The sequence below is a fragment of the Fistularia commersonii genome, chromosome 3, assembly GCF_037954325.1.
Source record: "Fistularia commersonii isolate RoL2024-O1a breed Wild chromosome 3, RoL_Fcom_v1.0, whole genome shotgun sequence".
NCBI classification, from domain to species: Eukaryota; Metazoa; Chordata; class Actinopteri; order Syngnathiformes; family Fistulariidae; genus Fistularia; species Fistularia commersonii.
The window spans coordinates 26,877,817-26,903,334 of NC_141286.1; the positions used below are offsets into that span (position 1 = coordinate 26,877,817).

General features: G+C 58.7%; 5 protein-coding genes across 6 annotated transcripts; 2 read left to right on the forward strand and 3 right to left on the reverse strand.

The window, feature by feature from the left end:
* Window positions 1-893: 893 nt before the first annotated feature.
* Window positions 894-2,629, reverse strand: hp (haptoglobin). The gene is made up of 4 exons (XM_086144467.1): window positions 2,527-2,629; window positions 2,326-2,375; window positions 1,755-2,023; window positions 894-1,507 (listed from the first exon to the last, which is right to left on the reverse strand). The coding sequence occupies exons 1-4, from the start codon at window positions 2,529-2,531 to the stop codon at window positions 944-946; spliced, it is 888 nt and encodes a 295-aa protein (XP_086000593.1). The 5' UTR covers window positions 2,532-2,629; the 3' UTR covers window positions 894-943.
* Window positions 2,630-2,636: 7 nt separating this feature from the next.
* LOC147236034 (uncharacterized) lies at window positions 2,637-5,338 on the reverse strand. Its single transcript, XM_086140506.1, has 3 exons — window positions 5,296-5,338; window positions 3,537-3,893; window positions 2,637-3,391 (listed from the first exon to the last, which is right to left on the reverse strand). Exons 1-3 carry the CDS (start codon window positions 5,336-5,338, stop codon window positions 2,637-2,639), a joined length of 1,155 nt encoding a protein of 384 aa, XP_085996632.1.
* On the forward strand, window positions 3,833-9,031 carry LOC147236035 (adenosine receptor A1). 2 transcript variants are annotated; one of them, XM_086144466.1, is made up of 3 exons: window positions 3,833-3,978; window positions 6,566-6,827; window positions 6,894-9,031. In XM_086144466.1, exons 2-3 carry the CDS (start codon window positions 6,593-6,595, stop codon window positions 7,787-7,789), a joined length of 1,131 nt encoding a protein of 376 aa, XP_086000592.1. In that variant the 5' UTR covers window positions 3,833-3,978; window positions 6,566-6,592; the 3' UTR covers window positions 7,790-9,031. The 2 variants fall into 2 exon arrangements, with proteins under 2 accessions (XP_086000592.1, XP_086000591.1); XM_086144465.1 differs by having other exon boundaries at window positions 3,840-3,978; window positions 6,566-9,031.
* A 3,847-nt stretch (window positions 9,032-12,878) lies between these two features.
* dhodh (dihydroorotate dehydrogenase) lies at window positions 12,879-16,866 on the reverse strand. Its single transcript, XM_086144464.1, has 10 exons — window positions 16,793-16,866; window positions 15,961-16,173; window positions 15,687-15,886; window positions 14,959-15,041; window positions 14,672-14,859; window positions 14,340-14,453; window positions 13,938-14,091; window positions 13,715-13,874; window positions 13,408-13,561; window positions 12,879-13,329 (listed from the first exon to the last, which is right to left on the reverse strand). The coding sequence occupies exons 1-9, from the start codon at window positions 16,808-16,810 to the stop codon at window positions 13,456-13,458; spliced, it is 1,236 nt and encodes a 411-aa protein (XP_086000590.1). The 5' UTR covers window positions 16,811-16,866; the 3' UTR covers window positions 12,879-13,329; window positions 13,408-13,455.
* Window positions 16,867-19,327: 2,461 nt separating this feature from the next.
* Window positions 19,328-25,269, forward strand: pkd1l3 (polycystic kidney disease 1-like 3). The gene is made up of 14 exons (XM_086144463.1): window positions 19,328-19,385; window positions 19,673-19,892; window positions 19,960-20,141; window positions 20,285-20,515; window positions 21,111-21,212; window positions 21,575-21,753; window positions 22,509-22,655; window positions 22,739-22,941; window positions 23,044-23,228; window positions 23,316-23,445; window positions 23,727-23,922; window positions 24,003-24,219; window positions 24,329-24,413; window positions 25,083-25,269. The coding sequence occupies exons 3-14, from the start codon at window positions 20,082-20,084 to the stop codon at window positions 25,118-25,120; spliced, it is 1,773 nt and encodes a 590-aa protein (XP_086000589.1). The 5' UTR covers window positions 19,328-19,385; window positions 19,673-19,892; window positions 19,960-20,081; the 3' UTR covers window positions 25,121-25,269.
* Window positions 25,270-25,518: the final 249 nt, after the last annotated feature.

The following is a 25,518-nucleotide window of genomic DNA, read 5'->3' on the forward strand; positions in this document are numbered from 1 at the left end:
ATTTTTCTGACATTGATTAATCTTTCCGCTCGCATGTTTTCAACCTCGACCGCACGGTCCACTTCCCGCCTTGTGGAGTGAATATTCTATTCTTCTCTATTCTTTATATACTACTGTGTATTTGTGCGTGGGCGTGCACCTGCAGCCAGCTCCTCTGCAACATGAGCGCCGTCAAATCAAATCTTGTCGTTCACAGTTAACAGTTAAGACAATTTATATTTCATTGTATTTCTTATTCTTCCTCCTTCCTACTATTATCTATTACTGTTGTGTTTTTACTTGAAACTCTGGCACAACAATTTCCTTCGGGATAAATAAAGTTGTTCTCATCTCATCTCGTCATCTCATCTCAAACGAACGGGCTCCTACCTGGGAACAATGACATCATCCCTGCGAACGATGACATCATCCCTGGGAACAACGACATCATCCCTGGGAACAATGACATCATCCCTGCGAACGATGACATATTCCCAAAGGACGACGACATCATCTCCGCGAATAATGACATCATCCAAATGGACTATGACATTATCCCCACAAATGATGATATCATCCCTGCGAAAAATGTCTTCATCCCTGCAAACGATGACATCCTCCCAGAGGACGACGGCGTCGTCCCCGGAAACGATGACATCGTTCCTACAAACAATGACATCGTCCCAGCAGACAATGACATCATCAGAGCGGACGACAACATCACCCCCACGAACAATGACATTGTTCCTGCAGATCACGACATCGTCCCGGCGAACGATGACATCGTCCCAGTGGACGATGACATTACCCTACGACCGATGACATCATCCCTACGAAGAATGACATCATCCCCGCTCGAGCGCCGGTCTGTGGAGGCTTGCGGCCGGAGGCTGAAGGTGAGACCACACGGCGGGTTTTGTGTTTCTCTTTTATTGGATCTCCTTCTGGCCCAGAACATGAGGCTCTACTGCTGGCGGGACATCATCTCCACCATGGTGCTGTAACGGAGCTCGGCCGCGTTCTCGGCGTCGCCCCTCATCACGCTGTAGATCCAGGGCAGGTAGTGGGACACCTTCATGTAGACGGCGTACTTGAAGAGCGTGCAGGCCCTGTCGTAGGACAGGATCCCCGCCACGTAAGCGTCCTTGGTTTCGGGGTCCAGGGCGACCAGAGCTCCGCCCGCGTCGCCGAAGCAGACGTTCTCCTCGAAGCGCGTGCGGCCGGTGCAGAACATGGTCTCGTCCACCTCGGGGTTCAGCGGGCTGCCCTCGTACTCCTCGTGGCACTCGGAGTGGTTGACCAGAGGCAAGGAGAGCTCCTTGATGTAGGTGGCCCTCTCCAGGGTGGCCCCGTAGCCCCAGCCCGCCAGCATCCCCGAGCCCTGGGCCCGGTCCGCCAGGTCCTGGCCCGGCCCGGGCAGAGGGATGGGAGCCACCAGGTCGCTCATCTGCACCGCCTTCTTCAGCAGAATCAGTGCCAGGTCGTTCTCCCAGTCCGTGTTGTTCTGGAAGCCGGGGTGGACGAACACCTGCGGGGGAGCAGATACCGGATCAGCGCCGAAGAGCCCCCGGTCCGAGGAGCCCCCGGTCTGAGGAGCCCCCGGTCCCAGGTAGCCCCGGTCCGAGCTGCCCCGGTTTCGAGGAGCCCCCGGTCCGAGGAGCCCCTGGTCCCAGGTAGCCCCGGTCCGAGGTGCCCCGGTTTGGAGGAGCCCCCGGTCCGAGTTGCCCCCGGTCCGCGCTCCGCTCCGTTCGCAAGGGCCGGGAGGACGCGCTCACCTTCTCCACATCCACCTCGTTGGAGGAGTCGGCTTTGTCTCGCGAGGAGATCCCCAGGAAGACCTTGGGGACGACCGGGTCCTTCACTTCCGTCATCAGCTGGGACTTGTGGACGAAGAGGTTCCTGGCCGACGTCAGAACCCAGCGTTTGGCGATGAGGGCGCCGCCTCCGAAGCCGCCGTCCTGCATTTGGTCGGAGATGAAGACGAGGGCCTGCCAGGGGACGTGAGGGGCCAGAACTCCTCCGACCATCCGCTTGGACCTGGAGGCTGGAGAGGAAGATCACGTCCGCTCTCAGCTTCAGCTTTCTACCGGAAACACCTTCTAAAAGACGCTTCGGCAGCCCAGGAGCATCTGCGAGGTCGGCAGGACGTCGAAGACCTCGACACCTGTGAGGGTCCATCCGGAGGAGAAGCTGACCTTCGCTCCTCTCACCTTCTCAGACTCTTCATGTCCTGGCCGATGAAAACCTTGTCGCCGGGACCCGACCGGCCGCTCAAGACCTTCATTGGGAGGCGTGTGTGCGCGAGTGTGTGTGTGTGTGTGTGTGTGCGCGTGTGTGTAATCTTACCATCACCCAAACAGACGGTGGCCGTCAGAAGGAGCACGAAGGTTGAGATCCTTCAAAGGAAAAGCACACATCAGTGTTTCCATCCAGCAGTGAAGGTGAGGAGAAGGAGAGGAAAAGGTGGAAGAACTTCAAACATCTCATCAGATCCGAGTGACAGAGAAGCTTCTGAAGAAGTGAGAGAAGAGGAGCGTCTGGACTCACCACATGATGGGCAGATGTTTCAGTCCAGCTCTTGATGTTCTGAGCGGTCGCCGGACCAGGATTTATAGCGACCTCCAGACCTGCTCCCGGAATTTCCCGCCCCCTTTGACTCACCGGTCTCGCTCAGCCCAAGACAAACAATTGTGAAACTTGTGCCGCAAACAGTCGTGAGACCTTTTGTGCCGCCGCTCGGCGTGATGTTCTCCAAACAAACTTTCACAACTCCGTGTTTTTGTTGATGTTGCAAGATCAGGCCGCCAATGATGCGTCGGCTCTTTAGCAAGACGGGACGGACTCCGACCGGTCCGGGTTCGTCGGGCAGAACCTCGGGGTTCTCCTGATGTGGACCCGGACACGAGAGCCTCGGCACCTTCTGCCCCGGAGGAGGAGGAGGGGGTTCTTCTTGCGGAGCAGCCGCTCGCCAGCCAAGAGTCCACGCCGATGTCCGCCGAGGTCCTCGGCCATCTGGGCCACGGTTCTTTCTCGTCACGCTCTTCTTCTCGTGGTTGCTTCCCCTCTCCAGGTCCCCTCTCCAGGTCCCCTCTCCAGGTCCCCTCTCCGGGCTCCGGGCTCTTGGCTCCCGTGAGGTTCCGTCCCAAACGATAAATGGCGTTCCTCCACCGTTGGACGGGTGTTTCTCCAGGAAGGGCCGCCCGACGCCTCGGGCTCCGGCGGAGAACCTTTAGGATCTTGTTTCGGACGAAAGGAAAAGGTCTCGGGTCTCGAGTCTTCTGGAAGCGAAGTGAGAGCTCCTGGAGGTTCTGGACCAGCGTGGAGGCCCGGCTGGATCTGACCACCGGCTCCTCTGCCTCACCGTCCCCTCCGGAGCCACGGGCTGTGGAGAACACCAGCTCGGCAGGAACCCCTGGGTTCCTCAGGAAGAGGAGGTGGAGAAGGAGAAGAGCAGAGGAGGAGGGAAGGAGAAAAAGAGAAAGAGGAGGAAGAAGAAGAGGAGACTCATCACGAGGAGGACGTGGGAGGAATGAGAACATCAAGTGCTGCTGTGTTACCTTGAAGCTCTGGGTGAGGAGCCTCTTCATGAAATGAGACTGCCAGCAAGCAGAGGAAGAGGAGGACGAGGAGGAGGAAGAAGAGGGGGAAGAAGAGGGGGAAGAAGAGAGGAAGAGAGGAAGAGAAAGAAGAGGAAGAAGAGGAAGAGGAGGAGGAGGAAGAGGAAGAGAGGAGGAAGAGGAGGAGAGGAAGAGGAGGAGGAGAGGAAGAGAGGAGGAGGGGAGGAGGAGGAGGAAGAGGAGGAGGAGAGTAGGAGGGTCCAGACTGTAGCGTAGAGGGACAGAGCGGCGGCTCCACGAGGACGGAGAGACAGAGAGCGAGTGGAGGGAGAGGATGAAGGACTGCAGCTCCTCCATCTTCTCAGCTGGATCACCTTCACCTCCTCAGCGTGGAGGCTTCAGGGCTGGACCTCCTGCCGACACCTCCTGCACCAGGACCAAGGTACATACACATCTACGGTGTGTGTGCATGTATTTATGTGTGTGTGTGTGTGTGTGGGTGCGTATGCATGCAGGTGTGTGTGTGTGTGTGTGTGTGTGTGTGTGTGTGAGCCAGCAGTAGTGAATATTTGGGTACTTTGAGTGCTTGAGTAGATGATGTCTCGGAGGAGTCCAGACCTTCACACCTGAACCCTCAGTCCTTCACGTTTACACTGTGTGTGTGTGTGTGTGTGTGTGTGTGTGTGTGTGTGTGTGTGTGTGTGTGTGTGTGTGTGTGTGTGTGATGGTGAAGGTTGGAGGAACCCTGGTTCTCCGGCGTCTGGAGAACCAGAGGAGCCTCCTTCCTGCCTCTGCTGTCAGTGCCACGGGAGGGGAAGGAGATGTGCACGGAGGCTGAAACGTGCACGAGGCTGTGAATGTGCACGGAGGCTGAAACGTGCACGAGGCTGGGAGGCTCAGCTGGCTGTCTGTGAGCCGGTCCATTATTTCTGCACACGACCCCGTGCACATCCTGAGACCCGGCCCGGAGCCGGACCGGCCCGCTGTCACTCAGACATCACTGCTGTCACACACACACACACACACACACACACACACACACACACACACACGCATTGTCCTTGTGAAGACCTTTGGTTCCACCCCCCACCCCCGACGTCTGACACCCGAGACCCAGACGGAGGTCCCGAGGCCGACCCGGGTCCAGAGCCGGACCACATCAGGAGGACCTCCTCATCTCCTCCTATGACCACAAAGACCTGGTCTGGATCTGCACCGGGTCAGGATCGGGCTCCTGCTCCTCACCCCTGGAACCAACATGTGGAACCAACTCTCCGGATCTGCAGCTCCTCCACCCTGCTCACATCCAGGCGCAGAACTTGACGGAACACATCTGGAACCGGGTCCTGCTCCGTCCATCCCAGACCTCCACCTGCCCCCCTCAGGTTCTCCCCCTCAGTGGAGCCACACCTCCGAGAGGTTCTTCAGGATGGTGTTCCCTCAGCTTCTCTGATGTTCTGCACCACGGCGTCCAGAGAACCGGAGAACCAGAGAACCTGGACATTCCTACAGAACGTTCCTCAGCAGGGAGGGGCCGAGGGGGGAGCTGACCGCCTACGTCTGGGACTGAGTGTGTGTGTGTGTGTGTGTGTGTGTGTAAGAGTGAGTGAGTGAGTGCATGCACGTGTGTGAGTGTGTGTGTGTGTGTGTGTGTGTCCCAGGGTGTTGCCACAGGGAGACTTCCGCCTGTCATCTCCACTCAGCTGAGAGGCTCAGAGCCCCTGAATGAGGTCCAGGAACAGGAGAACACCTGCAGGACCTGCGGGCTGGAGGCTGCAGATCTGGGGCCGGCAGGAGGACATCCTGGTCCGGATCAGGTTCAGACCCGGTCCGGGGAGTCCGGTCCAAACTGAGCGTTAGACTTCAAGCAGCAGGTCACATGACATTGTCTGGGTCTCCACCAGACCAGTGGAGGTGCAAGTGGAGCTGTGAGGGTATCTTCATCACCCCTCACGGGTTGGGAAGGAGGTCTGGTGGAACCCACCAGGCAGGTGTGCAGGAGACACCTCCAGAACATCCTGCGCTGACATGCAGGTGAAAAGGACACACATACACACACACACACACACACACACACATACACACAATGTACCTGCAGGCCAGCGTCAGGGCTGGACTCTTTCTTCTCCTGAGGAACCTGGCTTTGGCTCCAGCCCAGCTCTGGTCAGAAGGTGTCTCCAGGCTCCTGGGTTGCTTGTTCTGGTGGCCCCGTGCACGTCACGAGTGATAGAAGGCCCCGTGCTGGGGGAGATGTTTGGGTCTCAGATGTCCTCCGAGCGTCCAGGAGGTCCTCTGGTGGAGGAGTCTGCTGGAGCTCCTGGATGAAGGATGAAGGCCGCTGAGACCTGAAGCCACAGCAGAGCTCAGATTCAGGTGGAGGGAGAATCGAGAAGATGGACAGAAACCCCTAGACCTCCTTTCTCCCGTGGAGGTGCTTGTAGACCTCTGGCGTCTGAGAGAAGCAGAACATTCCTCTCCATCAGTGCCCAGGATGGCATGATGTTGAACTCTGTTGATGAGAAGAAGGTGGAACCATCTCTCCCTCCATCTCAGATGTTTCTGACGCAAATAAAAGCCCAGAGCTCCCGAAAAACTTCTCAACAACCTTCTGTGCACCCCGAAAGCTTCTGACCAAAGGTTAGGTCCCCACCTACCGGAGGAGGCCTTCTGGGATCGGAAACCTCAGGAGGTCCAGCAGGAACACGGGCCTTAGTCAGCCAGAGCAGGAACATCAGGAGAACCTTTTTTGGGTGTGAATTTAACAGCTGCTTCTCTGGAGGGTCCAGGGGGTTCAGGTGGTGATGGTGGATCGGGTGGTGATGAGGGTCAGGTGGTGATGGTGGGTCAGGTGGTGATGGTGGGTCAGGTGGATCTGGTGGTGATGGGGGTTCAGGTGGTGATGGTGGATCTGGTGGTGATGGGGGTTCAGGTGGTGATGGGGGTTCAGGTGGTGATGGTGGGTCAGGTGGGTCAGGTGGGTCCCACGGGACGTTGAACCGGCTGGTGTCTGGATGTGGTCTCCTCCACAGAACATGGTTTCCTGAGCTTCCTCCGCCATGACGGCTCTGCTTCCCAACGCCACGGCGTCTCTGCCGGAGACGGGCGAGTCCTCGCTCAACCTGAGCGCGGCGGCGCCGCTCTGCACCCTCTGCTGCTGCGGCCTCCTCAACCGAAGCCTGACCGTGGTCTTCATGGCGGGCCTGGCTTTGGCCATCGTGGTGGGGAACGTGGTGACGCTCACGGTGTTCGTGCAGACCAGGCAGTCCAGGACGCCGCAGGGCTACCTCAAAGGTGAGCCGCCGCGCCCCGACTTCCGGAGGGGGGGGGGGACGCTCTCATCGCCGTGTCTCCTTGCAGTGTCCTTGGCGGCGGCGGACATGATGGTGGGCGTGCTGGTGGTCCCGTTCTCCATCTACACCGAGGTGTCGCTGATGGCGGCGGCCGGCCCTCGGGCCCGGCCGGGGCCCGCCGGCTCCGCCGGCCCCTGGAGGCCCTGCATGCTGATCGGACCCGTGTTCGCCGGCTGCACCTTCGTCTCCATCAGCACCATCTTCCTCATGACGGTGGAGCGCAGCGTGGCCATCCTGCGGCCGCTGCACAAGGACGCCCTGGTGACGCGCAGGAGGACCCTGCTCCTCATCCTGGCCTCCTGGGCCGCCAGCTTCCTGCTGGCGCTGGCGCCGCTCATCTTCAGCCGCAGCTTCACGCTGGAGTACAACCGCTGCAGCCGCATGTGCAACTACACGCCGCTGCTGCTGCCGGGCGGACGCCTGCCCGCCGACGCCCACGTCCTGCTGCTCTTCCCGGCCTTCGACTTCACCCTCCTGGGGGGAACGCTGGCCGTCAACATCGTGTCCTTCACCAGCATCAGGAGGTACTCCCGCAAACGGAGGCTCCTGTCGGAGGGCGGCCTGAGCGACGGCGGCGGCGGCGGCGGGGCGGCGGCGGCGGGAGGAGGAAGCGGGGGAGGGGGGGGCTGCCCGCACCGACCCTCCTTCTCCGACATCAAGGCCGCAAAAACAATCGGCATCCTGACGTTCGCCTTCACGGCGTCCTTCTCCCCCATCGCCGTGTTCGTGCTGGGGAACGTGGTGGGACACACCTGGTGTAACTTCTCCTTCGTGGCCTTCTGGATCCTCACGGGGAACAGCTGCTGCAACGTCATCATCTACAGCGTCAGAGACCGGCGCTTCAGGAAAGGCGTGACCTTGCTGTTCCGGCGGGAGCGCCACCTCCCCCGCGAGAAGTCCTAGCGACGCGGCCCCGCCGCCGCCTCCTGCGTCCGAGCCCGTCGGAGGCTCTTCGGCTCGCCGCCGCGGCCCTTCGCCCGCCCTCAGGTGACCGGCGGAGCCTCCGAGAAGATCCCGGACACCGTCCAACCCCAATCCACTCTGAGGTGGATCTCGGGTCGTGTGAAACCTCAGGACCGGGAGCTTCTTCTGCTTCTGTGAAATCAAACCATCAGCCGTCCCGCCTGCGTGTGAAGGTCTGGCAAGGCGTCTCCGGGCGGCTGAGGGGTTCGGAGATGGAAGTCGCATCCGGAAATAGAGTGGACAAGCTGGTGGCTCCTTCTCAGATGGTCCAACCCATGAGGTGAAGTGTCCACATAAATGAGCGGGTCAAAGACCGGGTCCACCCCAGGGAGAAGAAGCTGCCGCGTTGCCAAACAAGATGGTCCGACCTCTATGATCAACCTGGTTCGTGTGGAGGGACCTTCACCGCCTCCAGCTGCTCAGACACAAACACCTCAAACTTCTCCTCTCACTCATCTGCATCCTGCTCCGTAAACAGACGGTGGACGGCCTGGAACCCGAGCGGGCCGAGGCGGACCGGAGGAGGACGAGCAGACAGCGGACCTCCTCGGCAGCCGCAAAGGGGTGCCAATAGTTAGCTTAGCTTAGCTCGGCATCAGGCCGGGGAAAAAAGCCCCGCCCCGGTCTTCTTGGCGACAGAATCGGACGTCGTGTTCCCTCGGTGGCTTCCGGCCGCTTGCTTCCCCCTCGGCCTCAGGAACTTGAGAAGGTCCAAACACCTGGACGGTGGCGGGCGAGGAGGTCTCCAGACCCGGGACGCTCCATGAAGACCCGTGTCGTTCCCTGAGGACACCATCGGCTGGAACCAGGGCCTCCTCCTCTCGCCGGCCCGATCGCAAACCTCGTCAGGAGAAGATGATTGACGAGGCATCCGTCCAATAGAGACCGGGAGACCCTGGAGCGGGTTCCTCGTCCAGAGATCTGGAAGGTTCCCTCGCGACCAAGCCTCCTGAGATATGCGAGCGTCTCCGGCCGCAGCTTCGCCCGTTCAGAAGCCACTCATTGAATGAATGTATGGATGAATGAGCAGGTTGTGAGCGTTCCATCCAGTCCATGTCTGTCCTTGGTGGAGATGTGAGGACCTTCCTGGTCCAGGTGTGTCGGACCCGTCCGTGGCCCCGGAGGGCGTCGTGATGTTGCTGTGCAGTTTTGGAAAACAATAAATGTGTGTTTTGCAACGTTTCCGTGTGACCTAGAGATGGTTGACCTTCAGCCGAGACGCTCGGGGCTCCTGTCGCTGCTCGGGATCTTCCTGTTGGAGAACATGATCTTCCTGTTGGAGAACGCCGGGCTTCGGAGGAGGTGGTGGAGAACGAGAGGATCATCTCTGTGGAATCCTCCGCAACCGTGACCGGCCGGTCTTGACGTTCCGAGGAACCGGCTCGCGGCCTTCAAGGAGGATTTGCGGAGGAGGCCTTCGGATTAGGAAACATCTCTGCATCGCGTGCACAGACACGTTCTCCGGGATTTGTGGATCCAGATCTGAAGGAGGTTCTCCGCTGAGAGTCGGAACGTCGCCAGAATCTTCCCGCAGCCTCCACAAAGAGCTGGGTTAGCCTGGTGATGCTAAGCTAACCAGACAGGAGCCAAATGTAAAAGCCAACTTCCTGCTAGAGATCCTCACGATTCCTCGTGCTCAGACTTTCAGCTGGAGCCTGAAGAAAGGCAGGAGATGGTCCTTCAACAGCGAACCAAATAATATCTGGTGTGTGTGTGTGTTAGCGAATGTGTGTGTGTGTGTGCGTGTGTGAGCGTCCAGTCCAATGCTGAGATCTTCCCTCCTGGTCCTCCTGGTTGGAGATCCAGGCTTTGCATCCAGAGCACGCAGATCATCCAGAGAAGAATGTTAGAAGGATGTAAAGTTAGAGCACAAGACCTTCAGGATTAATAAAGTTTTATCTTATCAGAAAGACAGTTACAGCTATTATTATTATTGTTAATAATAATAATAATGTCATACTACTTCTACTAAGAAGAACCACAATAACAATAAAATAATAATAATAATAATGTAACAACAATTCCAGATGATGGTTCCACCTGTGGTTTCCTCTGGGTTCCTCAGGTTCTTCACATCAGGTTCTCAAGCTTTATCAGGGACACAAAGAATGTTATTGCTTGAAGAACAGTTTTGATGGGCATCCAGAGCCAGTGTGTGTGTGTGTGTGTGTGTGTGTGTGTGTGTGTGTGTGTGATCTGCTCAGATCCACATCAGATCATTTCCAGCGGTTGTGATGCAACAAGGCGTTAGATGAAGAGTCTTGCTGGTCACGCTGGTGCGTGCAGATCGGTTGCCCCCGGCTACCAAAAGCCTTCTCGCCATGGCGACGGTGCTGGCGAGCCATCGAGACGAGGAAGATGAAGAGGACGGAAGTGATCTGGGTGTGCGTCGGCGGAGGAGCTGCAGCAGAACGTGGCCACGGGTTCTTCAGCCGGACTGAATGCAGCGTTCTCTGGGCGGCGCGAGCGCGGCGGCACCTCCAGCAATGCCAGGATGGAGGAGCAGAACCCGGACCTCCTCTGGTGTCGCCTTGGATTCGGTGACATAATCATGTGTCGCCATGGTGATGGGCGGAGGCTCTGGTTCCGCTGAACGACACCGGTTTCCCTCACGCGGCGAACGAGCTGAAGAAGGCGTCCCACCGAGGCTCTCTGGCGGGCCGAGCCGCCCGGGAGGTACCGCGGGGGTTCGGGGGGCCGGACCTGGGCGACGGGCCATCCGGTCCTTGTACGTCGGCGCCGGAGCCTGAGCCGCATTGCCGGTCGGAAGCAGAACCGGTTCTCCGGCGAGGCCGTTCTCTGTCAGCCATTCTGTCCGTCCTTTTATGGACGGAGAGCTCCTGAGAACATGAAGGTTCAGGTTAGAACATCTTGACCGAGGCCTGCAGGAGCAACCAGCAGAGACCACATGGACATGAAAACCAGACAGTCCAGGAAGTTAAAGTTCAGCAGTGACATCCCTGGTGCAGAATGTGTGTGTGTGCGTTTGTGTGTGTGTGTGTGTGTGGTTACACAAAGAATACACCAGGGTTTGCATGATAAACAAACCTGGGCAGAAGAATATTTGTTAGTCAGAATAATTTGAATGTCCTCAGAGGTCCTCCTGTGTGTGTGTGTGTGTGTGAGTGTGTGTGTGTGTGCATGAGTGTGTGTGCAAACTGAGGTAATTAATAACTCTATGTATATTTAGAATGAGTCCAGCAGTAGAAGATCCCCTGGAGCAGAGCAGGTTCTCCTCAAGGACAGCAGGCTGCCGCGCCACACAATCACACTTTAAACACAGTTTAAACACACACACACACACACACACACACACACACACACACACACACACACACACACACTCACACACACACACACACACGCTGGCCGCCGGGCAGCTGACCAGGGGTCAGCGCCTGCTGAAGGTCGGACAGTGTTTGTGGGCCCTGCCGGTTGTTGTCCTGGTCTGGAGGTCCTAATGAAGCTCTGATGGTGGATCTCCAGGCCAGAGACGTGTCAGAAGCAATAAAGCAGCGAGACCACCTGTGGCTGCGGTCGAGGGGCGGCGAGGAGACGTCGGGGCCAGAAGCCTCTGGAAGATGACACCAGACACCTTTCACCCTTCAGCCTGCGGTCACGTGGGGACACGGAGGCTGCAGAAGCTCCGAGAAGCAGCACACGGAGGTCCAGGTGGTCCCGCGGCTCCACCGGCGGACCATCAGACCTGCATCATCTTCACGCCGCCGCGCCTCCATTACGTGAGCGTCGGGCGCGAGGTCCCAGGATGTTGATCCAGGAGCTCAGGGAACGTCTCCCTGGACCCGATGACGAGGTCATCCTTCACTTACCTTCTCAGGTCCTCGCCGAGAAGACGTCCCGTGACGTTGATCAGAAGGTCTGCCGCACCATCGGTTTGTAAGGTCAGTCTTAGATCGGATCGGGTTCCTCTCGGATCTGATCAGGAGCCGGAGGCTCCTCGCAGGAAGATCTCCGTCTGAACGAGAACCTTCTCGCTGAGCTCCTCCAGCCATGATCTCACAACGCTGCCTGATAGGTCTGATCTCAGATCCATGTCCTGGACCTGATCCTGGTCAGGAGCTCCTCAGACCTGGGAGGCTTCTTTCCTGGATGTGGACCAGATGTAGGATCTGCCTGCGGTGACCGTCTCCAAAAATAGAAGAGCAGCAGAGAGCCCGGCCTGATCGGCAGCGTTATGTAACAGCAGCATGAATACTTCATACCTGATCTTCTGCTTCTAGCGTCCTCTCCATCCTCCTCAACATCTGCCTCCGTTCCTCCGACCTCAGGATGAAGTCCGTCAGAGGGACGGCACATGGTTGATGTTCTGAAGATAAAGTCACACTGAGATGGTTTGGACGTGGCCAGAGGAGGCGTGGTGGAGATCTGGGAAGAAGGACGCTGCGGTTGAAGCTGCCAGGTAGGAGGTCAACAGGAAGAAGGGACCTCCTGGTGTGAACGACCATCTGGCCGGGCACGGACCCCTCAGGTCAGGGGTCCGCTTGGACCTCGTCCACCTTCCTTGTGGAAGGGGTGGCGACGCTGCAGCAAAGGGTGGAGGAGATGGAGAGGATGGAGGTTCTGAAGGCCAGCAAGCTCACGGAGCCTCCTCGCTTCAGCTCCTCACAGCCAAAGACCACCGTCTGAAGATTGATGGCACTTTTAAAGGTCACGGAAGCAAAGGGACGTCCGACCCGGAGCGTGACGGACGGTGACGGCTCAGCCGCTGGAGGAACATCTGCGGCGGGGTTCAGATCTTTGGGTCTGGAGACGTTGACGCGGACCGCGTGACCGAGAAGACCCAGATCCAGAGACATCATCTGCCCCGCGCGGGTGAGGTGGCGTTGCCTTCAGGGTGCGGCGGATGTGATGCGACGAGTCACACAGCTGATCTCGCCGGGCTATTTCTGGGCCGGGACGCCGCAGCTGAGGACGGCGGCAGGAGCCACCATGAGGAGGAGCAGGAAACATCTCGTGGAGCAGGAGGCCTTCAGGAGCCCATCGCCGCAAATGATCACATGACCACACGCATGGCTGAACCTTTATTCGGTCCAAATTAAGACGGAGCAGCAACTCTACTAACACTCCTCAGAGGTCCTTCGGCTTCATCTACCAGAGCTTTGGTGTCTCCCCAGGACCTCCTCACAAGATCCACACACACACACACACACACACACACACACACACACACACACACACACACACACACACACACACACACACACACACACACACACACACACACACACACACACACACAATTGTGCAGTATGCAGGCCCATTGAAGTAGTGTGTGAAGCCCCCAGGAGGGCGTGAAGGACATGAGTCTGTAGTCCAGATCCTCAGGGCCGATGAGATCAAACCACCCTGATAATTAATCAATCACTCAACGGACGAGGCCTTCAGGGTTGCTCCTCCTCCTGAGGTTCATGAACACGGAGGCCGAGCTGCTGCTTCTGGACCATCCAGCCGCAGCTCCACTGAAACAGAGGAGGAACGGAGATCAACGGAGGTCCTGCTGGTCCGAGAGGCTGATCAGGGATCAGTTATCTTCTCACCTCAGACGCCCCGGCGGGCAGACGGGCGGGGTCTCGGCTCCGTGTTGCCTAGGCGACGGCCGCCGGAGGCGGCGCCCGGTCCGGGGTCTCCTGCCCCCCTGGACCTCGGTGGTCGGCCCCGACCGCCTCCGCCACGCTGCTGAAACCCTGCTCTCTGCAGACATGGAGGACACCAGAAGACCGGGACCGTCAGCTCCACCTGCAGTCCCAGACGGGACAGGCAGGAGAAGCCCAGAGGCTCCTAAAGGCTCCTCAAGGCTCATAGGAGACCCATCGGAGGCTCCTCTGAGGTTCCTCTCACACTTACTTGAGAAGCTGCTCCAGCTCCCGTTTGATCCTGGTGACCACGGGGGGGCCCTGGTAGGTCAGGGCGGTGTAGAGCTGCACCAGAGACGCTCCGGCTCGGATCTTCTCCAGAGCGTCCTGCCCGCTGGCCACGCCTCCGATGCCGATGATGGGGACCTTACCTGTGGATGAGCAGCCGTGAGGAGACGCCCGGCTCTCCTGGAGGAGGAGGAGGGACGAGGTACCTTGGGTGAGCAGGTACATCTCTCGGACGGTGCTGGTGGCCAGATCTTTGAGGGGCTTCCCGCTCAGACCTCCTGCCTCGTCTCGCCGTGGATCCTGGAGGGCCGCCGGCCGCGACACCGTGGTGTTGGAGACCATCAGGCCGTCGATGCCCAGCTGGAGACACAGAGCACGCGGCGTCTCAGCCGGCGTCTGACGAGAACGCCTCCTTCTACCTTCGCCCGCCCCAGGAGGAGGTAGATGTTGGCCTCCTGGAGCCGTCCTCCTGCAGGCGGGGAGAACCTGGATCTACTTCTACCTCCCTGCGCGAGCGCTCAAACCGAGGGGAAACTGAAGACGGGACCTCGTTCCGAACCACGAAGAGGACCGACCGCTGAAAACACGCAACCTGAGAAGGTCCAGACCTCGGTCACCACGTCAGCGATGTCCTGCTTGTCCTGGACACTGAGGTCGGGGGCGATCTTCACCAGGACGGCGGGTCTGCGCTCTCCCTGGAGGCCGTCGCGCTCCTTCAACACCTGGACACAGCGAGCGGACGTCGAGGACCATCAGGCGGGTCGGACGGTTCAGAAGGTGCCGGGCCGAGGCTCAGGAGGAGCCCAGGAGCCCAGGAGCCTCCTGCAGAAGGTTAGAGGCCTCCTGCGGGAGCGAGGAGGAGGCTCCCGCCGTGAAGGTGGGCGCGACCGCCGAGGCCAGGAGATGAATATTCATCCCGGCGGACGGGAGGTGACCTCACCGTGAGTAAGAGGCGGCGCAGCTGGTCCTTGGCCTGAAGGTCCCTCAGACCCGCCGTGTTGGGGCTGCTCACGTTCACCACCAGGTAGTCGGCCAGCGGCCCCAGAGCCCTGGTCCCCTCCGAGAAGTCTGCACCCGCATCCACCGACAGCTTGTTCTTCCCCAGGTTGATGCCCAGGGGGAGGCCAGCTGCGCACACACACACACACACACACACACACACACACACACACACACACCAGGTCATTGTGCATGAGCATGTGCACAACAGGAGGAGGAGCTGCTCACCTTCACTCCGCTTCTTCTGAGCCGGTGCTGATGCCGTCAGCCTCTGAAGAGCATCTTCCAGACCACAGCTATTGAAGCCATACCTACACACACACACACACACACACACACACACACACACACACACACACACACACACACACACACACACACACACACATTACTCTAGGAGTGCAGTGTTCAGACCATTATGAAATACAACTACTGTACTGAAGGTGAGGAACCCAAGAGGAACGCTGATGTTCCAGGAGGTGGAGGAGTTGAAGAGGGTGCAGAGCGGTGGAGAAGGAAGTGCAAGAAGGTCAGGACGGGTGGAGGAAAGAGTAACAGCCAGAAGAAAGCAAAGGTGGAGAAGGTGCAGCTGAGAGCAGCCACAGTGTCTGGTTTGGAGACACCGAGGAGAAGACAGGAGGCAGCAGAGATGAAGATGTGGAGGTTCTCCGGGAGTCTGGAGGACGGAGAGGATCAGGAAGGAGTCCACTACTGGGACAGCACAAGGTAGATGTTGTGGAGATGAAGTCACACCGAGACGGTTTGGACGGAGAAGATCTGGGTAGAAGGACGCTGAGGTCTGGAGGAAGACCAGAGAGGAGACCACCCTGGTCTGTGGGGGCGGAGATGCTTAGGGTGTTCGGGTTCTCGTCCGGGTTCTCCACCTCCTCCCACAGGAACCCGACTCCACCTGGACGGAGGTTCTCTCGCCGTGGGATCTTCTGCCGGCGACCCACCTGTTGATGATGGCGCCGTCGTCGGGGAGTCTGAACACGCGGGGTTTGGGGTTCCCCTCCTGAGGCTTGGGGGTGATGGTCCCCACCTCCACGAAGCCGAAGCCCATCCTGAAGAGGCCCTCCACCGCCTCGCCGTGCTTGTCGAAGCCCGCCGCCAGGCCCACCGGGTTCCTGAACTTCAGCCCCAGGACGTGGACCTCCTGCGGACACAGAGGGCGGCGTGCGGCAGACGGCGGCCCGGCTTCCGGTTCCGCAGGAGGTCCGGAGGTCTCACCAACGACGGCGGGTCCTTGTAGCGGTTCAGAGGAACCAGGCCGAGGGCCACCGCCTTCACCGCCAGGACGTGGGCCGTCTCCGCGCCCAGAAGCTTCCTCAGCAGGGGCATCAGCTGGTTGGCGTAGAAACGCTCGTCTCCGGCCGCCGTCAGGTAGGCGGCGAAGAGGAACGTCCCGGAGCTGATGATCTTCACCGCCTCCTTCAGCTGCTTCTGTGGATGAAACCAAGGGTTGCAGAACGATCACGGCCGGACCTTCCCGCCAGACCAGGAAGGGGCCTGCTTGGACCTCAGGTAGCACTGCTGAGGAGCCCTGGTTCCTGAGCAGGAACCTCCACCTCCAGGACCTGAGGTCCAAGAAGGTCCAGGCTTCTCCAAGTGACCTCGAGGTCCACGAGAGGTCCACTAGAGATCCGCTGGAGGTCCACTGTAGGTCCTCTAGAGATCCACTAGAGGTCTGCTAGAGGTCCACTAGAGGTCCACTAGAGATCCACTAGAGGTCCACTAGAGGTCCACTAGAGGTCCACTAGAGATCCTCTCGAGATCCGCTAGAGGTCCTCTGGGGCCTTCAGGTGCAACCGGACAGAAGGTCACGGGGCTCAGGATGAACACCGACGGAATTCTCCCGGTTGTGCACGCAAGTGTCGTGGGAGGGGACGGTTCTCCGGTGGACCCGGTGGATCCGGTCCACACCAGCGTGGGTTCAGCACGTCGGCGCAGGCGGTTCCGGGTTCTACCGGACCGGCCGCCGGTGCCCGTGTCCGTACCGGGACCGCGGGAGGACGCAGGTACGTGCACGAGCACCGTAAGCGTGTGCGTGTCTATGATTTACCTTCAGAAGTCCCGCCATGGACGCCGGCGTCTGCGGGCGTGGAGGACGCGGGGTTACACAAACCAGTGCCTGCGTCACTGCCCTATTCTCGCGATATTTGGCTGCTCCGCCCCTTCCATCGGTCCGTGCCCGCGCCCGTGCCCGTGCCCGCGCCCGCGCTCGCCTCCGTGTCCGTGTCCGTGTCCGCGATGAGGCGCTGACATGCCGTCGTCTTGATTGCGGGTCCGATCGGTTCCGTTCGGTTCCGGGAGAACCGTTTACCGCTGCGAGACTGGGCTGTGACGTCAGAGGCGAGCTGTGTGTGTGTGTGTGTGTGTGTGTGTGTGTGTGTGTGTGTGTGTGTGTCAATCAGTTCTTGTAAAGAATGAACAAGTACTTGCTGACCGAGGTGTAACAAAGGAGTTTCCCCACATGGGATCAATAAAGTTTATCTCCTGAGTCACCGTGTGTCTGAGGACCAGGATGTTCTGGAGGAGGACAACGCTCCACCAGATGCTCCTGAGCTGCTCTGCACAGACACACACACACACACACACACACACACACACACACACACACAGTATCTCGGAGACATTTGCATGGAGTTTGAGTGTGTGTATATTTCCCTAAAGTATTGAGAAGATCTGCAGAGCGTCTGGAGGCTCCGTCAGACGCAGTCGCCTCGCATCTCCCGGCTTCTGCCGCGTCCTTCATCATGAAGGTCTTCCTCCGAGCCTGGCTCTCCGTCTGGGCGGCGCTCGGACCTCTGGCCCGGAGCCACCCGGCCCCGGAGGAGGTCCGTCTGGATTTCCTCACGGGACCCGTGACCTGGTTCGGGGCCCGGAGCGTCTGCGAGGAGCGAGGCGGGGAGCTGCTGAGGGTCATCCAAAGCCCTGAGGAGGCCTCGCTGAGGAACATCTTGGTAGATCAGAGACTGGAGGAGATGAGCGGCCTCACCTTCTGGCTGGGTGAGATCCAAGGACCCGGACGCCACCTGGCTGGAGGTGAGTGAAGACCAGAACCTTCTCTGGAGGTTCTCATCCTGGAGTTTGATCGCTCAGCTGGAATGCCAGGGCGGTTCTGTCATCACTGTTGCAACATTAGCAAAGTGTGTGTGTGTGTGTGTGTGTGTGTGTGTGTGTGTGTGTGTGTGTGTGTCTGCACGTTCCTCGGTCCTCAGCAGAGCAGGCGGGCGTCTCCACCTGCAGATACATGAAGCTCAACCCTCTGAGGTTCTCTGAGACGTCCGACTGCAACCGGACCCGAGGCTTCGTCTGCTCCTACAGTAGGAATCCATCCGAACATCTCCCACCCTCCGTCTGCTCCTCACCACGTGTTGCGACTCAGTCAGGTGTGTGTTTTCTTCTCTCTGGTTGAAGGTCTCCAGAAGACACCCCACCTGAAGGTAAGACATTCACCTGCTCAGATTCCAAGAACATTCTTCACGGGCCTTCCTTTCCAGGGGTCTTCTGGGTCCAGGTGTGCAGCCAGACCTCGTGAGTAAGACCACACAGAGTGTGTGTGTGTGTGTGTGTGTGTGTGTGTTCTAAACTACCCACCTCTACTTTCCGTTGATTTCAGGAGAAAAGAGGCAGCATGGCTCCGAGGTGGACACACTCCTCCTGGTGAGGACCTCGGTCAGGTCAGAAGGTGTGACGTTCAGTGAGCAGCTCACGGGTTTCTTCATCTTCTCCACCAGGAAGCCGAGCGAGAGATGCTGCGGCTGGAGACGGGCGAGGAGCGACCCGCGGGGCGCTGCATGGTCGGACCAGGCTTTCAGAGACTGAAAGATCTGCAGCTCCACCAGAAAGAGGGGTCTGATGAAGGTCCGCGTGTTCCTCACAGGACGGCTTCATCAAGAACTTGCTGCAGACCACGAAGAACCTGACGCCCGCGTTCGTGGCGGAAAACAACGAGACCGTCGGCCGAATCCTAAACTGCAGCTCCGGGATCTTGTCGCTCTGCACCGGCAGATGTGACGTCCAGACCAACCCCGACCCCAGGGTGAGACCGCCCAGCACTCAGAAGGTCAGAAGGTCAGCAGGTCCTCCTCCAATGTCTGCCCAATAAAGCGTGTGTGTGTGTGTGTGTCCAGTCTCTATTCGGAGACATATTTGAGATACTGCAGACCATCTCAGCACTGCAGGCCTGGTCCAGCCAGGAGGACGTGGTGATGACACACTCCTCTGGGACCATCTACCAGACCAGGTTGGTGTCCACGCCTTCGCCGCTCCTGCTGGTTAGGCTTCCCTCACTGAGGAGCTCCCCGGTGTTGTCGGTCCACCGATCAGCCGCGGACCTTCTGCCCTGGGCGGCGCGGTGCTGGGCTCGCCGGACGAGGGCCCGTTCGTCAAGCTGCCCTCCTACGCCGCCCTGCGGGACCGGATCGGAGGCTCGGAGAAGGTCACCGTCCAGGTCTGCACGCCGCCTTCTGGACGCACGGCCTCCTTCCTGATCCGCTGAGTTTTCTGGGCGCCTTCCTCCCTCCCAGTTGGTCACCTTCTCCGACAACCCCCATCCCACGGACGAAGACGTCCCGGGGCCGGTGTGCAGCCTCTCCCTGCGAGACCGAGGCTCGGACATCGAGTTAGCAGACCTGGACGAGGAGCTCGAGGTACGAGGTGGACGCAGCTCTGGTTCACACCTGCGCCGGGTTGGTCGTCTCCTCCGGTGTTTTATGGATCGTGAGAGGAAGTCCGGCAGATATTTGAGTCGTCCATCAGACAGGAGGTCACGGCAGCACGAGGTCACGTCCGGTACCGGATCCAGAAGATGTTTATCTGGACGTCTAAAGAAATCACATCTCCATAATGCGGTCCGGTCGTCTTCACAGGAGGTTCACGTATACGTCGAGAGGTCGAGCGTCCATCAAGCGTTCTGAGCTTCTTCTGGTTCCTCCAGATCGTCCTGCCTCGTGTCGACGGCTTGGAGACGGAGACTCGGACTCCCGTTCTGGAGGAAAAGTCCAAAGTGCTGATTCGATTCAACGTGTCAGATCCCGACGCCGCCGTGGTCCTCGGCGTGCAGCCCAGCGCCAACGTCTCTCTGGTCCTCGGGCTTGCTAACGGGTCGGCCTCCACCTCCGGCCCCGTGAGGAACACCACGGTCCTGGACCCAGGAGGTAGCCACGCCGCCTCTTACCTCGATCCTCTGCTCTGTCCCAACGGCCGTGTCTTATCTTCTCCCAGGAAGCTATCGATGGGTCATAGGTCCCGACGTGCTGCAGCAGATCTCTGGAACCTGCTTCATCCATGTCCAGGTCCCAGACTCGTCATGGGTCCCGAACCTGACGCTGACGATCCAGTCCTTCATGATCAAGTGCCTGTTCTGGGATGAAGAGCGGGAGCTCTGGAGCGGCGAGGGCTGTCGGGTGAGATTCGGCCTCTCGGCTCACTTCTTCTCAGACCTCCAGGAACCTCATCCACGATCCCGGTCTTAAACTGAGAAGCAGATCATCTCGTGTCTAGTTAATCTTGCGTTGGGTTTGAGGATGCGTTCGTCCTACTCTGTCAGGTGGGCCAGGAGACCAGCGCCGAGCGAACACAGTGTCTGTGTGACCACCTCACCCTCTTCGGGAGGTCCTTCATCGTGATGCCCAACTACGTGGACGTGGCCCGCACGGCAGACCTGTTTGGGACCGTGTCGGAGAACTTCGTGGTCCTGGCCCTCCTGTGCTGCTTCTTCGGCCTCTACCTGACCACCCTGCTGTGGGCCCTCCTCGCCGACCGCAGGGCCTTCGCCAAGGTCAGTCCCAGAGGAGACGCCGATCGGAGCTTCGCTCGTCACTTTCGTCACTGGTCACTTTCCTGGACGCTCCCCGAGGTCCGGCTTCTTGTCACCCAAAGCCAGAGAAGATCCAGAGGCTACAGGAGGCAGCCATGTTAGCATGTAACATATAGAGCTATGGTAGCTTGTTTTTTATCAACGGCGGGTTTGATTCTGGCGTGGAGCTCCAATGGGACGTCCCATTTCACAGTCGCTCAGACTGCTTGGAACCTCTTAAGACCAGGCATCAAAGAATCACTGAGTACCAGGTACGAAAGAAGTATGGGGTACCAGCTACTAAAACAGTAGCAGATACTCAGTACCAAAGAAGTATGGGGTACCAGCTACTAAAACAGTAGCAGATACTCAGTACTAATAAACTGTGAGGTACCAGATACTAAAGAAGTAGCGGGTACAAGGCAGCAGGGGCTAAAGAGGCAGCACGTCTTGTCTGTGATGGAAGCGCAGAAAGAACCGGTGCAGTGGTTCTGTCAGCTGGAGAAGCACCAAGAGAAAGCGCCGCCTTCACCGCCTCACCGAGACACACTAACAGGGCTCCACCTCTGACCTGCAGAAGAAGACGACCCTCCTGGAGGACAACCACCCCTGTGCTCAGTACAACTACCTGATCAGCGTCCAAACAGGACATCGCAAGAACGCCGGGACGACGGCCAATGTGAGTCTCCTCGCAGCCTTCCTGAAGGCTGTTTGGGTCTTTGTGGATTTAAGGAGAAGATCGACGTTCTCACCTGTTGGCCCCAATATTTCTGCCATTTTACTGCAAACGGTGAACACTTGTACTCGCAGATACGTGTGAATGCTCATGTTGGTCTGGGAGTTCACCTGCTGAGGTCCTGGATGTTGGGTGGACCTCTCAGAGCTTCTTGTAGCCGCTCCTTCAGCGGCAGTCTAACTGTGACAGCAGGGAGAGGAGCACCATCTTAGGAAGCCAGATCTCACAAGCCCCGGGAGGTCCTCAGACCTTCCTGGGAAGCTTGGAAGAAAGCCGGTGCCCTCTGCATGTACGACCCCCTCCAGGTGACGCTGAAGCTGATTGGCTCGGAGGCGGGCGGCGACGCTCAGGTCCTCCATGATCCCCGCAAAGCCGTTCTGGAGAGAGGAGGCGTGGACGTCTTCCTGATGGCCGCCCCCTTCCCCCTGGGAGAAGAGCTGGACCTCCGGCTCCAGCACGACGACTCTGGAGCTCATCCTTCATGGTGGGACGGCGGTCTGCAGTCCCCATGTTCTTCTGGGTTCTCCTGTTCTTCTGGGTTCTCCTCCTGTTCTTCTGGGTTCTCCTCCTGTTCTTCTGGGTTCTCCTCCTGTTCTTCTGGGTTCTCTCCATGTTCTTCTGGGTTCTCTCCATGTTCTTCTGTCCCTGTTCTTCTGGGTTCTCTCCATGTTCTTCTGTGTTCTTCTGGGTTCTCTCCACGTTCTTCTGTCCATGTTCTTCTGGGTTCTCTCCCTGTTCTTCTGGGTTCTCTCCATGTTCTTCTGGGTTCTCTCCATGTTCTTCTGTCCATGTTCTTCTGGGTTCTCTCCATGTTCTTCTGTCCATGTTCTTCTGGGTTCTCTCCATGTTCTTCTGGGTTCTCTCCGTGTTCTTCTGGGTTCTCTCCATGTTCTTCTGTCCATGTTCTTCTGGGTTCTCTCCATGTTCTTCTGGGTTCTCTCCGTGTTCTTCTGGGTTCTCTCCGTGTTCTTCTGGGTTCTCTCCATGTTCCTCTGGGTTCTCTCCCTGTTCTTCTGGGTTCTCACCAAGGTCTTCTGGGTTCTCTCCATGTTCCTCTGGGTTCTCTTCATGTTCTTCTGGGTTCTCTCCCTGTTCTTCTGGGTTCTCACCAAGGTCTTCTGGGTTCTCTCCATGTTCCTCTGGGTTCTCTCCATGCACTCGCCTGCATATGACTGAATGTCTGATCTGAAAGTGTGAGAAGGTTTAGGAGTCCTCATGAGTCCGTGGTCCTGACTCCAGGTACGTGAACAAGGTGACCGTCCAGGACCTGCAAACACGACACGTCTGGTATTTCCTGTGCGACTGCTGGCTGAGCTCCGACCGAGGCGACGGCCTGACCAAGAGGACCTTCTATGCGGCGAGAAGCAGCGAGGTGGCCAGCTTCAGGTGAGGGTGGAGGCAGGTGGAGCTCCGGCCCCTGAGGTCCCGGGGGTCCGGAAACAAACGGGGGTTCGCTGTCCTTCTGTCAGGAACATTTTCCAGAGCAGAACATGGACGGGTTTCAGGGATGAGCACATCTGGGTATCGGTGGTGGACCCTCCCTCCAGGAGTCCGTTCACCCGGGTCCAGAGGGTCTCCTGCTGCATGAGCCTGCTTCTCTGCACAATGGCCATCAACATCGCCTTCTGGAACATTCCCATTGATGAAGACTCTCCCGAGCTCCTCTCCTTCGGTAATGCAGTTCCCCACCTTCTCCCGGTCCCGGTCCCGGTCCCGGTCCCGGTCCCGCCGGTCCAACGTATCTTCACCACAGTTTCCTTTCTGTCCCGGCAAGGTTCTTTACAGATCACCTGGCAGGACGTCATGGTGGCGGTGGAGAGCGGCCTCCTCATGTTCCCCATCAACGTCCTGATCGTCACCATTTTCCGGAGCATCAGACCTCGCGTCCCTTCGTCCAAGAGGGGCGTCTCCGAGGAGAGCCGGAGACCAAAGTCGGTTACCGTGGCGATGATCCTCAAGGTGGGCTCCTCGATCTGCCGCTACCTTCTCGCAGGCGTGTTCCACGCAGGGAGTTTCATCGCCGTCCTCCACTTTGCTCTCCTCCAGGAAACAGAGGAGGTGATATCTTGGGTGAGCAGGAGTCAGAGGAACATGATGAGGACCTGCAGACTGGAGTCCATCTCAGACCTCCTGCCCGCCCTGGATGGACTCCACGGGCTGATCCATCTGATCCAGGGTAATTCCGTTGTCCTTGCTGTATCCTCGCTCAGAAGACGACCTCAACTAGGTCTGTGTCCTCCCTGAAATCCCGGAGGTCCTGAAAGCCTCTCATCTTCTGCCGGTTCCTCCGAGTCAGAGCATGTGTTCTGATTCACCTGGACTTTTTGAAGTCCACATGCAGTTTCTCCTCTGGAGCCTGTGGAGGCCGTCCTCCTCCTCCATCGGTGCCGTTGTGAATGGGAAGAGTTTTTCCTCTTAACGGAGGACAGAACGTGACGTGTCGATGTCCTTGTCCAGGGCAGGTGGAGAGCAACCTCCACTGGCTCTTCTGCAGCAAGTTCCTCCTGGCTGCTCTCAGACGCCTCCTGATGTGCTTGGAGGAACTGGATGAAAAGAACTTCTCCGGACCTCAGGAGTACCGGCGGGCCCTCGACGTCACCCGCCAGCTGGTTCTCAAGGCCGACATGGTCTTCAGCAGCCATCTGGCCGGCAGGTGAGCGCCTCTTGGTGGACGAACCCCCCGGAGAACCCGCTCCTCACCCGCTCCTCCTCCTCTTCTTCTCCACGGTCCAGCCCGACGCCCATCAACTCAGCCAGGAGGTCGTCCGGCCGCCGGCTGCCCTGGTGGTTCGTGTTCCTCGGCTGGTTCCTGCTGCTGTCCATCAGCGGGGTCTCCACCTTCTTCACTTTGCTCTACGGCTTTGAGTACGGCAAGGCAAAGTCCATCAAGTGGGTCATGTCTCTGGGCCTGTCGCTCTTCCAGAGCATCTTCATTCTCCAGCCTCTCAAGGTGGGTGCAGATGGACCGAGGCGTCCCTCCTTCACAAACCCAAAGATGCCTTCAGAGATCGAGCGCCCGCCGTCCTGGATCCACACCCGCCCTCGGCTTCTGTCCGCAGGTCGTGGGAGTGGCTGTGTTTTTCGCCCTGCTGCTGAAGCCCGTGGCCACGGAGGAGACCGAAGAAGTCGAGCAGGCGCTGTTAGGTAAGAAGGTGCGGGAGGAACCGGCTCTTTTCCACCACGGGTCCAGGGTTCAGGCCGGGATGTCGGCCTTCATCCGGTTCTCACCTGAATGTGGAGCCGTGAGTTTTCCATCTCCGTTCCCGGAGGTGAGCTGGGTTTCATGTGACGATGAAACGGGCTCCTCGCGTCACCGCCAGGACATCTCAGCTCCACCGCCATCTTCATGTGCGTGAGGAGCCACCTCAGCCCCTCCCGAGCCTCTGGAGCTCCCCGAGAACAAACCTCTGCCGCCGTGAACTGGAAACACGGGCGAGGACTTCGAAGAGCATCTCTGAGCGGCCCAGGTTCCACAGGGAGGATCTCCTCGCTCAAAGGCGGAGGTGACTGGTGACTGGTGACTCATGACTCGTGACTGGTGACTGGTGACTGGTGACTGGTGACTCGGCCAAGCGAACAGCAGGTGGACCTCCACCCTGGACACAGACCTCCACCCGGGTCTGCTCGTCTTCACATCTTCAAACCGAGCTTCCTCAGAGCAGAGCAGCGTAACCTCAGCGGGAGGGCGGAGGAGAGGCGGGAGGACCGAGATCGGCCTTGACGGCCGGGAGATCCTTCTAGGTTTTCTTAGGTTTCACCTCCATCTTCCTCCCGGGGCATCGGGTCTCACTGCTTTGTCTTGTGGTTCCACAGAGCAGCAGAACAGGTGCAGGCGCTTCTGTGGCCCGTGAGGAACCGCCAGGTGAACGGGCTCCTCCGGCTTCTCGCCCCCCAGGCTCACTCGGGCGTCACCATGATTCCTGGTCTCCAGTGAAAACGAGAGCCTTCACGTTCCCCCTCTTTTGTCGTCTCTGAGGACGTCCAGGTCCTCCTTTAGATCTTCGACCCTCTAGTCTAGTGTTGTCTTCCGTGGCTGACGTCTGTGTGATTTAGGTGCCTGAACATCAATAAATGGATCTCTAAAGGTCTGGGTACATTCGTACAGAAGCTCCTCCGCCGCTGCAGAACGTCACTATAGATTATAGATCCAGAGGAGCACTGAGACACGAAGCTTCTCCCCGGGAAACACTCAGCAGACCTGCGTGCAGGTTGATGGACCATCCCGACACGGAGACTCTAAACTCCACAT

Excerpts from the sequence above, each read along its gene's own strand:
- hp (XM_086144467.1), bottom strand. Across the intron at positions 2,024-2,325 it reads CACCGTCTGTTTGGGTGATG|CCTCCAGGTCCAAGCGGATG; the intron begins GTAAGATTACAC and ends CTTCCTCTCCAG. Across the intron at positions 1,508-1,754 it reads ACGAGGTGGATGTGGAGAAG|GTGTTCGTCCACCCCGGCTT; the intron begins GTGAGCGCGTCC and ends GCTCCCCCGCAG.
- LOC147236034 (XM_086140506.1), bottom strand. The coding sequence starts at position 5,338 with ATGTCCTCCTGCCGGCCCCAGATCTGCAGCCTCCAGCCCGCAG. Across the intron at positions 3,894-5,295 it reads CTGCAGCCTCCAGCCCGCAG|ATGGAGGAGCTGCAGTCCTT; the intron begins GTCCTGCAGGTG and ends CCAGCTGAGAAG. Across the intron at positions 3,392-3,536 it reads TCCTCACCCAGAGCTTCAAG|GGGTTCCTGCCGAGCTGGTG; the intron begins GTAACACAGCAG and ends TGAGGAACCCAG.
- LOC147236035 (XM_086144465.1), top strand. The coding sequence starts at position 6,593 with ATGACGGCTCTGCTTCCCAACGCCACGGCGTCTCTGCCGGAGACGGGC.
- dhodh (XM_086144464.1), bottom strand. Across the intron at positions 15,042-15,686 it reads GACGGCGCCATCATCAACAG|GTATGGCTTCAATAGCTGTG; the intron begins GTGGGTCGCCGG and ends GTGTGTGTGTAG. Across the intron at positions 13,562-13,714 it reads GAGCTGGAGCAGCTTCTCAA|AGAGCAGGGTTTCAGCAGCG; the intron begins GTAAGTGTGAGA and ends CCATGTCTGCAG.
- pkd1l3 (XM_086144463.1), top strand. The coding sequence starts at position 20,082 with ATGATCAAGTGCCTGTTCTGGGATGAAGAGCGGGAGCTCTGGAGCGGC. Across the intron at positions 20,142-20,284 it reads GGAGCGGCGAGGGCTGTCGG|GTGGGCCAGGAGACCAGCGC; the intron begins GTGAGATTCGGC and ends CTACTCTGTCAG. Across the intron at positions 21,754-22,508 it reads TCTGGAGCTCATCCTTCATG|GTACGTGAACAAGGTGACCG; the intron begins GTGGGACGGCGG and ends TCCTGACTCCAG.